Source organism: Carassius carassius, chromosome 19 (genome assembly GCF_963082965.1).
Source record: "Carassius carassius chromosome 19, fCarCar2.1, whole genome shotgun sequence".
NCBI lineage: Eukaryota > Metazoa > Chordata > Actinopteri > Cypriniformes > Cyprinidae > Carassius > Carassius carassius.
In genome coordinates, this window is record NC_081773.1 from 2,582,790 (window position 1) to 2,595,295 (window position 12,506).

Below are 12,506 nucleotides of genomic sequence, written 5' to 3' on the forward strand. Positions count from 1 at the left end.
CATTGCGTTACTAAATATCAAAGCATTTCTCAGAACTAACTTCATTTTTCTTAGTCATTTTTGCTCAGTGACTTTTAATCAGCAGGTGTCAAGTTTGATTGCCTAGCATGCTATAATATTTGTTTCATGCTATTTCAGTTATTGCATAGTTCACACAGTAAAACCACTGGTGTAAAGAATCACACTGCCATTATAAAGTTTGGGTCTGTAAGATTTTTGGAGGTTTTTGTCAAAGGTCAAAAACACTGTAAAAACTGCAGTATTATGAAATATTATTACAATTTATAATATCTCTATTCAATTGTAAGATATTTTAAACTGTAATTTATTTCTGTTACGCAAGGCTGGATTTTCCGCATCAATACTCCAGTCTTCAGTGTCACATGATCCACAAATACCAAATTTAGTATCTGATATTTTTTAAGTGTGGTTTCAGTCTCTGAATTCTAGTGGGTTCATGTCTTGACACACTACTATATAATATTATAGTAATGTAATTTAAGTCCTAAACATTTATGCAATGGTTAACCATTATACAAATACTTTAACCCATAAAGTCTGATTTATAGCATTTGTTTCGGCCTGTAAATGCTAGAGAACTTTGCTCAGATGAGAGCACAGTTTGAGGAATGCAACCTCTGGTGGTAGGGAAGTGCTATGATAGTATCACCATAATAAACCATATCAGCTGAATTAGAAAGATTTGTTTTATGTATAGAAAAGTCACAGAGCATAACTTGCTTTCGCACATTTGCAGCATCAGATTTACACACAAACCTTTCTAATTTGGCAAGATATAAATGAAAGCATATCAAAATAATAAGATTTTTTTTTTTTTTTTACATACTGTAATGACTGTGTTGTGTATTTTACCCAAGCAAAGCAAATTAAATGATTTCACAGATACTGCAGTAATTTTGTACCATCATTTGACAAAAATGTCTTAGATTTCATCTTTCCTTCACAGGAGATAAAGGAGGCAGAAAGGTTAACTTGTCCTCTTTTTTCCTCGTTCTTTGTCATTCCTCTAGTGGCTGATCTGAGAGCAGTGCTCTGTGGACGCAGCGTGTGCCTTTTTTTTGTTGTTGTTGAAGCCAACTGCTTTGGCGCAGCTGCCAGCTGCCAGCAGTCACTCCAGATGAAACCGTCAGACACACTGGCCATATCATGTGCTCTCATTTATACTCGTCTTCTGTCTGTTTATGAACATTCAATATTCTTATATTATACACAGTTTATATTATACAACTGCATTGTGTCAAATATTGAATCCCTGCCCGAGTGTGCGGTGATCAAAGAGTGAAATTTCACTTTCTGACAATGTTTATGTTTGTGCATTTCATTCAGACTGGAAATTTGTGCATTAGTGATTTTTTTTTCAGTGTCTTTCTGCAGGTTACATCAATACACCAGAAGGTGGCGATAAACGACTCTCTTTGTGTGTAAGTCATTGAATCATTCACTCAAAACTGTTGATCTATGTATTAATGAAACTAGTGATTATGGCTGTGAATAAAATTGCAAGCTCTCTAAATAGGAACTTATTTTGAATAAGTAATTAGTTCACAACCATTAAAAATATGAAGCGTGAATGTATGCAATATTAGCGTTATTGTTTGATATGTGACCTACCAGTGTAAGTTGTGTTGCTTCACTGCCATTCACAAATCCTCTCCTGTGGCAACATGAGACAGTGACATATCCACTTGATGCACACTTCAGAATCTCTCCAGGAGCAGTAAATCATCTGGGTACTGTTAGGATTTCATATGCTATTTTTGGTCTTCTATGTAGTAGGAAAGTGCTTGATTTCATCTTAATGAGTGAGTAACTGAATCATTTACTCAACCAATTCATTCAAAAACACTGATCAAGTTTGGAATGAAACAAATCACAATCTTTGTGAGTGAGTCATTGAATTATTCACTCAACCAATTTGTTCAAAACTGATGGCCTATTTATGAATGGAAAAAAGTGACTATCTTTGTAAGTCATTGAATGATTTACTTCACTGATTTGTGACTCAATTCATCACTACTGTGTTTTACAGAGATATGCAATGGTTCGATCTGCTGTGGCATTGTTTGGAGCTATTTAATTTAATTGAGACAAAGCAGATTAACTGACAGTATCATATATAAAATATTAACTCAATATTACTCCTGTTATTATTGAACTGTTCCATGAATGCAGTAATAAACTCATAATTATACTGTATCAGACCAACATAGGTTTGAGATATTTGGAACAACAACACTCTTATTCATGATGTGAGATTAGTGATGCATTAGACAAACCAAAGTTGTGATGTTACATCTTCCAATAAAGTTATGGAGAAAATAAATCTGCTCTAAATGCAAATCTCTTTATTTTTACATATTTATAAAATCTATATTTTAGATGACGGTGTGCTGTCCAATCAGATCTTCATAAGCCAACTTGGATTAGAGTAAAAATGTATACTGGTCTGTTCTTTTCAGCACGGTCACCATAACAATCCTGTGGTAGATGAATATGATAATCATATATACACCACTACAGCACTTTTCACAAGGGTTTTGTCTCGGTCATTGAAAAGGGCTCTTGTGTGTGAATGTGTTTATTTGAATGGGTGTGTTTGACATATAAATGCATTGACACAAACAAGGCTGAAAATTGTGTGTCCTATTCCATTACCTCACAAAGCTGATTGACTGGATTGATTTAGATTTTCGTTTTCCAGATAGCAGCGTCTAACATCCATTTCACTGCCACCCGCCTCCGACAGATTCATCACCACCTCCCCCCACCCGCAGACCCCCTGCCCTCGCTCACACGCCTCCCAAAACCACAATATCACCGGCTGAGGATCCCAGTAAATGCACAGCCCTCCACTACTGACTTACAGCTATTGCTTTTTACCTGCCAAACCCCAAATCTCTACAAGAACCACCCCCGCCCCTGCGGCGTCTGAAATCCTCCCCATCCTGCTGAGCTGCTGATGGGGTGAGCGTAACCCGTTCCTCCCCTTCACAAGACACGCTCAACACCATTCATCTTTCTTGGACCCAGAGTGTCACATTCAGCAACCTCTGAATTAAGAGAGATCAGTACTCCACCCGCCCTTCAGCACCCCCACACGGGTCCCCTGCAAATACTAAAGCCATTCGACCTTGACCCAGAGAAGAAGCCCATTCAGAGGAGTCAAACACAGAGCCTTGCGTCCCAGCAGGGGCGGACAGCCTGGCCTTTTCTTAATGTGCTTTTTACATTTGATTACCAGGCTTGTAAAAGCTGACTCTAAACATGGGGACCATGCTGAACATCTGCCAGCCCTGCTGGGCGCGTGAACTCGTCCCCTGCGTCCTCTCATGTCCTCAGGCTGGTTTCTGGGCACTGGACTGTAATCGGATATTTTTCATTATTGTTTGTCCTTCTGTCAACAAAGACATGCATTAGAAAGCCTGCCTGTCAACACAGAGCACTAGGAACATTATACATACACATGTTAAGGGCTACTACTCACCTCTGCACACCAGGAAATACAGGCTTAGATGCTAAATGTTATATAAAAGTCTGCATTACATGACATGCAATGAGTAGTTCTCAGAAACTTAAACCGTTTATGACACTTTTGTGTGTTCATGGCTTACTATTATGGATTTAAATACCCTCAAAATTATCTAAAATTAAAAACTACATTTAAAATGTACTATTAATACTATTATATATTAGTAGTAATAATAATCACACACACACACACCTATATATATATATATATTATAAAATTATACATATATCAAAATTTAATTAAATTGATCAAAATATGAACTCATAGTAATATTAATAACACTGTAAACCCTAATGTTGTCTTGACTTAAAAAATCAAGAAATGTTGAATAAACATTACTTAAAATTTTGCATTTTGGCCCTGTCACTTAAAAATATGAGTTAATTTAACTAATTTACCTTCAAAATGCATAAACTTAAGATTTCAAGTGTTGTGAGCTCAAAATCATGAGTAATCCTTTGGAAAAACTCAACGTCACTCTGTTCTTCCTTTAATGTGATTGGCCATGGGAGGAATTCTGCCTAGCAACAAGAGAACAAAAGCACTGATTGGTGGATTACAAAATTCGTCCCTTTGGTCTGTTTGGTTGCTGAACTACATTTCAAGAGGTTTTTTTTAGTGTATTATGTTAGGTGAGTAAAGTTGTCTTGCATGATTTCTACTAGTGAAATATGTTATCCTTGTGGTACGTGATTTTGATATGGTATGATTATTGAAACGACAACTTATAGTATTTGATGAAGTGGCCCAATCGTTTTCCTTGTCACTGATTTTGTCACGTTTTCCTTGATTTAAGTACAGTCTACAAAACCGTCAAGTTAAATAAACTTAAATATTTACATTTTTGGAGACTCCATTACTCAATTAAATTGAGGCAACAAGTTTACTCAATCAATTTAGTTCAGTCAATTAGGGTTTTCAGTGTAAATCAGAATATTAACTATTTTGCATGTCCCCACATATAAAATCTCACTGACTTACATAAAAAAAAAAAAAAAAACTCAAAATGTATATATACAAATAAAACGAAGAACTAAAATGCGGCTTTCTTTGATATTAACAGTGTGCTTTTATGGTCAAAGTAGTATTTTCTTTTTTTTCTGGATTTTTGGAGAATTTTTCTGACTATATTTGAGGGAGTAATATTATAAATGTCTTTTTTTATCACATGATTTTTCTCTGGCAGAGAAAATCTATTTTTCATTATAGCACTTATATTGGCCTGGTCAAGTTCAATATTTAATTTTAAATGAATAAAATTAAATCATATTTTCTATATTTTATGGGGGAAAAGAAAAAAGATATTTACTGGTTAGGGCAATAATTTTATAGCCAAAATGACCCTTAACATTTTGAACAAGAATGTAACAGGAGGACTGGCAACAAACATTCATTTTCTGAAATAATACTGTTAAAACGTGTGCCCTAGAAGGCACAGAAACTAACTGATTTTTTTTCTTTTTCCATTTCCTTTCTTTTTCCAGTGGTCCAATTGCCTATAAATTGGCTCATGGCTGTTGAAGGTCACTCATGCACCTCCGGTTATTTCAGCATTCATTGTTAGCATTTGCCTGGAATTAACATCGATCAGCTCACATAGAAAGGTCACTTATTTCATGGATCACACACAAACACAAATACATGTTCCATCAAACTGTGATTTCTTCCGCAGGACGCATGTGGAGTGTAAATCAAGCACCAGCCGGAAATCACCTTCTTCTTCAGCAGACTGACTCTTTACTAATGGAGATGGATTAGTAATTTACACAGTAATTCCACTCATACATTATACCGTTTCGGTCCGTTTTATATGGAGTCAGTGGTGTGAATCAGATCTGTGAATATAATCTCTTCAGTCTTGTGTCTGAATCTGACCGCAGAATATTTCTAAATCACTTTTATCCAAAGCGACATACAAATGAAGAAAATGGAAGAAATCAAAACCAACAAAAGAGCAATAATATGGTTTAAATATCTATCTATATGGAACATGTATATTTAGATATTTAAACCCTTCGTTTAACATCATAACAATGAGGGGATAATATTCAAATAAAGGTCAAAGGGTAGCAGTAAAAGCCCGTCAAGCTTCGTCTATTTTTTTGAGAGCAGCTCTGAAGGTCATTCATGGGACCAGCGAGAAGATTGGGAGATAAATTAATGGGATTTCCTGGAAAAGGAAGGCTCTGCGGCTGACAGAAGAGTCACAAATGAAGGAGAGCCGCCCGACCCGAGACACACACAGTCAACTAAAGCCATGCGCTCAACACAACCTGCTCTGATATCATGTCATATAAAGCTGCAGGGTGAAGAGATCTGCATGTACTTCTAGCAATTAAAACACGTCTGTGAATGTGAAGAGGGTCTGACGTCTGCGTTCATCTGTAAATAAAGCAGCAGGATTGAGACAGACCTCACACACACACACACACACACACACACACACACACATCTGCTGTGACTAAAAAAAAAAAAAAAAAAAAAAATTACTCTGAAATTAGGAGAATAAATGCATTTTTTTTTACTTCCTGGACTCTTGCTTTCCATATTATGGAATCATTTTCAAATATTAATTAACATAAAAATTAAAATTTTGTTTAGAATTAACGGACCCAGAACACGGTGCTAAAAGCACATTTTAATAAATTAACGTATTCATGCTGAAATCAAGTACAAAAACACAGAACCGAAAAACATCAAGCAGTCATGTGAGCGTAAGAGTGTTTCCTAAAGATCAAGGATCCTGAAGTAGACATAGACTGGAAACATTCTCCCTGTTTACAGCAGAAGTCAGTCTTTCGACTTGTGAAGGCAGAACAGAGTCAGATCAACCTGACAGAAGGAGTAGAAAACAACCAAAAATAGAAACAAATCACGGATAAAAAAAAAACAAACCTTGGTGACACTTTACCTGCTGAGCCACAGACATCCACATACATACATGAATAACAAACCTCTATGAACCAGTATGAATGATGAAGAGATTATTACGCCTCTTTATTTATGGCTCTTCAGGTAAAGGGTCTCCATAACTGACGATATCAAAGTCACAATGTTTTACAAAAACAAAAGAAAAAAGCCTGTTTGGAACAGAAACCCACTCTGCTGGACGCGACTGAGCGATGCCATCCCATAATAATGCTGAGGTACGTCACACTCCTCAGCTTCAGCGACCCCCGACAAAAATGGGGAGGAAGACATGCAAGAAACAGGAAGAGAAGCCATCAGACGGGGAGAAGTGTTAGTGAGAACTGCTCCAGAACGCAGTATAACAGAGGAGTCCTTCATGTGGAGTCAGAGCAGAAGTAAACCGTACGACAGTGATGCTAGAAGAGGATGTCTTCATTCTTGATGAGTAACTCCACCACCTGTCTCTGGTAGCGGATGTCGTTCAGAGCCGTCATGGCGTCCAGATCGGGCGCCCGCATCAGAGTCGGCCCGAACACGATGCCCAGATTCTCAGCGTTCATCAGGTTATGCTTCTCGTTCTGAGTGACCCTGCACACACACACACACACACACACACACACACACACACACACACACACACGTCAATAAAAATGAACTTTAACTTTCAATTGCAAAAGTGCTACATTTTCACTGGTTAACATGTTTGTCAAGGTTGTAAAAAACAGATCTAATGGGATATTTCAAGTAATTATTAAATGTACAGATTATTTTATTGCCTTAATTGTTTTGTGGTGAAATGTTGTGTAATACGTGATTTGACTGCATCGTTTCCCTTAAATGTCCCTTTAGTTTGAATTTGCTGCTTGCTCGCAACTGCTTCTTCACGGAAGGTTTGCATCCAAATATTTCAACTCAAATCAATATTTTGTCTATTTATTTACTTATGTGGCAAGTTTTGTTACTTCAAACGGAATATTAACATTATATTAAATATGCAGTTTTTACAATAAATTTTGTTCAGCCTTACAAAATGTTTTTACGGTTAAGCAATCACAGTCGTTTTTTGTTGATCCTGATATGCCACACCTGTGAGGTGGATGGATTATCTCAGCAAAGGAGAAGTGCTCACGAACACAGATTTAGACAGATTTGTGAACAACCTTTGAGAGAAACAGGCCTTTTGTGTACATCGAAAAAGTAGTGTATATATAATATATTTAAAACCCCAGTTTTTTTTATATTAGAATGACTAGAATGATTAGAAAAAAAGTTGTTTAAATCACTGATTCAACGACTCACTCATAACCGTACTTCACTTGTTTCATTACTGGATGAATCAGTGTTTTTGAACGATTCTCTTAAATGAAAAATTCATGCATTGACAAATACATTTAAGACACTTGTTGTCATCTAGCGGTGAAACAATGCAATCGACATGAACGTTATTTGAAGCGAATTACTTTCAAAAGGGGATTTGCTCTATTTGATCGCTGCATTATAGACATCAGTGTTTATATCTGAACTATAAACTTTGTCCCAGTGATAATATAAATGACTGTCAGACAGAAATAAAACTGTAGTTGAAAAGACAGTTTGTGAAGATGTTTCTTAACCAAACATGCTAACTGCGCTCTAATGGTCCGGTAAGACTTTGTCAAAGGTTTAATAGACTCGAGGAATCGTTGTCATTTAAAATAAGATCGAGAGGGTGTCTGAATCAAGATCGCCATCTTTTAATAATTAATCGTGCAGCTCTAAAATATATATATTTATATATAATATTGTGTTCCAAGGGAAAAAGTTAACTCATACAGCTGCTGACAGACTTTCATTTGATGTTATAACGATATAACTGATATCGATTTCTCACCTCTTTAAATGTGCCATGAGATATCGCAGTGTTTCGCAGTGAGCCGGAGGCATCTGCTTCAGAGCTTCATGCAGAGCTTCTAAACGCTCATCTGGGTCTGTCAGCTCTGACACAAACAAACAAACAAACAAACAAACAACCGGGTCAAAAACTCGCACCCGTCTTCGACACAGATCTGCAGGCAGCAAGACTTACACTGGATATTATTTTCTGTTTACTACATTTGAGGTCTGTAGTTTTCCGCACCAATACATTTGGGACAATTAAAAAATCTGACGTGATTATGTTCAAAGAACCAACATTAAATAAACATGAAATAAACCGCGTGGGGCGTGTGACTCACTGGCGGTCTCGATGAAGCGTGGGTATGCGTCATACGTGATGACGGGGATCGGCAGGTCTCTGAAGTACAGTTTAAGAGCACCGGTGATCACGTTGATGTCTTCATAGACGTTTACGGAGATGTCTGCTTTCTCTCCATCTGAAAACATTCACACACAGACACAATTCACCCCGGGCTCCAGGGAACTGCTCTCATTCACACAGACAGGGCTCTTGTTTGGCTCCGGGGACCGAGCATTAAACATTTAGCTAACTTGATCTTATTCTGAGCTTGTGAGAATACTTCTGTCCAGTGATGCTGCAGGTGTTTTAGAATACAGTGCTTCTGTATCCCAGGCTTCAGTGTTATAAAAACACATTTGGAGTCATTAATACTCTTTTAATATGCTTTTTTTGCTTACCAAGGCTGCATTTATAAATGTAAATATATAAATGATAGTAAAATTGTGAAAGATTATTACAGTTAAAATGTAAATGGAAATACAATTTATTCCCGTGATGCAAATCTGAATTTTCAGCATTTTTACTCTTTACTGGAAAATCTTTTATCTTGTGTCAAATGATCCTTCAGAAATCATTCTAATATGCCTAACTCTATTCTGATCAAATATATTAGTGCTGTCAAACTATTAATCGCATTCAAAATAAAAGTTTTTATTTACGTAATATATGTATGTGCACTATGTGTATTCATTATGTATGTACACACGTATTATACATTTAGAAAATTTGTATTCATATATTTTATATATGAAGTACAACCCGAATTCCGGAAAAGTTGGGACGTTTTTTTAATTTTAATAAAATGAAAACTAAAAGACTTTCAAATCACATGAGCCAATATTTTATTCACAATAGAACATAGATAACATAGCAAATGTTTAAACTGAGAAAGTTTACAATTTTATGCACAAAATGAGCTCATTTCAATTTTGATTTCTGCTACAGGTCTCAAAATAGTTGGGACGGGGCATGTTTACCATGGTGTAGCATCTCCTTTTCTTTTCAAAACAGTTTGAAGACGTCTGGGCATTGAGGCTATGAGTTGCTGGAGTTTTGCTGTTGGAATTTGGTCCCATTCTTGCCTTATATAGATTTCCAGCTGCTGAAGAGTTCGTGGTCGTCTTTGACGTATTTTTCGTTTAATGATGCGCCAAATGTTCTCTATAGGTGAAAGATCTGGACTGCAGGCAGGCCAGGTTAGCACCCGGACTCTTCTACGACGAAGCCATGCTGTTGTTATAGCTGCAGTATGTGGTTTTGCATTGTCCTGCTGAAATAAACAAGGCCTTCCCTGAAATAGACGTTGTTTGGAGGGAAGCATATGTTGCTCTAAAACCTTTATATACCTTTCAGCATTCACAGAGCCTTCCAAAACATGCAAGCTGCCCATACCGTATGCACTTATGCACCCCCATACCATCAGAGATGCTGGCTTTTGAACTGAACGCTGATAACATGCTGGAAGGTCTCCCTCCTCTTTAGCCCGGAGGACACGGCGTCCGGGATTTCCAACAAGAATGTCAAATTTGGACTCGTCTGACCATAAAACACTATTCCACTTTGAAATAGTCCATTTTAAATGAGCCTTGGCCCACAGGACACGACGGCGCTCCTGGACCATGTTCACATATGGCTTCCTTTTTGCATGATAGAGCTTTAGTTGGCATCTGCTGATGGCACGGCGGATTGTGTTTACCGACAGTGGTTTCTGAAAGTATTCCTGGGCCCATTTAGTAATGTCATTGACACAATCATGCCAATGAGTGATGCAGTGTCGTCTGAGAGCCCGAAGACCACGGGCATCCAATAAAGGTCTCCGGCCTTGTCCCTTACACACAGAGATTTCTCCAGTTTCTCTGAATCTTTTGATGATGTTATGCACTGTAGATGATGAGATTTGCAAAGCCTTTGCAATTTGACGTTGAGGAACATTGTTTTTAAAGTTTTCCACAATTTTTTTACGCAGTCTTTCACAGATTGGAGAGCCTCTACCCATCTTTACTTCTGAGAGACTCTGCTTCTCTAAGACAAAGCTTTTATAGCTAATCATGTTACAGACCTGATATCAATTAACTTAATTAATCACTAGATGTTCTCCCAGCTGAATCTTTTCATAACTGCTTGCTTTTTTAGCCATTTGTTGCCCCCGTGCCAACTTTTCTGAGACCTGTAGCAGGCATTAAATTTTAAATGAGCTAATTAAGTGGATAAAAGTGTAAAATTTCTCAGTTTAAACATTTGCTACGTTATCTATGTTCTATTGTGAATAAAATATTGGCTCATGTGATTTGAAATTCCTTTAGTTTTCATTTTATTAAAATTTAAAAAACGTCCCAACTTTTCCGGAATTCGGGTTGTAACATTTTTCTTAAATATATACTGTATGTAATGTGTGTTTATTTATATACATAATAAAGATACACGCATACATACATACATTATGTAAACGAAAACCTACTTTTGATGTGATTAATCGCGATTAATCATTTGACAAAAAAAAATCCAGATTTATAAAAATTTCGACTGGTACTATTAAAATATTTCTTAACATTTATGAACTTCCTTTTATTTTACATTTTATTTGCATGTTTGTAATCATTTATTTATATGAAGTTGTTCCTGTTATTATAAAATTTTTTAATATTTAAATCTTTTTTTATTTTTAGTAATTCTGTAATATTCCATCTAATATTTATATTTTATTTTATCAGAGTTTTATTTCAAGTAACAAAATAAAATGGTAAATAGTGAAAATTATTTAATCATTAATATTAATAAATAGTAAACCTGATGAATCAAATAAATAAACAAATAACGGTCTGTATCAGAACTCTGCTTGTACCGAACTGAAATAACACTGCAGTCACACAGCGTCAAATAGAAACCTGTAAAGATCACATGATTTCTTCCTCTCTAGCTGGTTCATATCCTCATATCTGTTCATTATGAAACAGTAATGCATCTGAATACCAGCAGATGGGCGAAAATCCTCCTACAAATGTGCCACTTTAACATTTAAGCAGATCAGACTATTTCACATTACATAAACCCACAGCTCTAAACGCAAGACAAAGAGTGACCTAAAAAAGCAGCGGTGATCGTGTGTATGGGATTCATCAGGATTACACACACAGATACATGTGTAGGCGCGTGTGTGTGTGTGTGTGGGATGTGGGGGTTGTGACGAATCAGTACTGTACACAATCAGACAAAAAAACCACTCACCTCTGTCGAACGATAACTTCACATCTTCAATTAAGTCACTGAATCCAGAGACTCGATAGAGACCCTCCGACTTCAAACCTGAGAGACGAGAAGGTTGAAGAATGTCTTATAAACTACAGATAATGAGTCACTGCATCTCCAGTGCAACTCCAGAGCTGAGCTGATAATGTGTAGCACTGTCAAGAGCTCTGAATATACTACCTGTTAAACTAAAGATTTGGTAGAAAAACACAAGATATCCTTGAGAAAACTAGAAACAAAAACATGAAAAAACAAATAAAAAAAATGAATAACAAATGGGCTGAAGAAAAACTTCAAAACCCAGTGGTTGTAACATTGGCTATCAGTATTATGAGTTTTTTTTTGCTTATTAGAAAATATTGAAATCAAAGTGCACACACACACACACACACACACACACACACACACAAAACAACTAAAAAAATATTAAATGGGCTAAACAACAACAAAAAACATATCTTCAACAATGTTGTGAAAAAATAAAAAACAAACAAAACCAAAACGGAGCATAAAAAACTAAACACGACAAAACCAAAACAGCATACAACTAAACGCGACAAAACCAAAATGGAGCATAAAAAACTA

The 12,506-nt window shown here is 36.4% G+C and overlaps 1 protein-coding gene across 1 annotated transcript in view; it reads right to left on the reverse strand.

The window, feature by feature from the left end:
* Window positions 1–6,168: 6,168 nt before the first annotated feature.
* The window catches only part of LOC132094870 (N-chimaerin), a 51,847-nt gene continuing 45,509 nt past the window's right edge, over window positions 6,169–12,506 (reverse strand). Inside the window, exons 10-13 of the mRNA XM_059499507.1 lie at window positions 11,901–11,978; window positions 8,674–8,811; window positions 8,331–8,436; window positions 6,169–7,048 (exon numbers count right to left, since the gene is read on the reverse strand). Of these exons, the coding sequence (XP_059355490.1) occupies window positions 6,877–7,048; window positions 8,331–8,436; window positions 8,674–8,811; window positions 11,901–11,978 (494 nt within the window). The 3' untranslated portion in view covers window positions 6,169–6,876. The remainder of the gene's footprint in view (window positions 7,049–8,330; window positions 8,437–8,673; window positions 8,812–11,900; window positions 11,979–12,506) is intronic.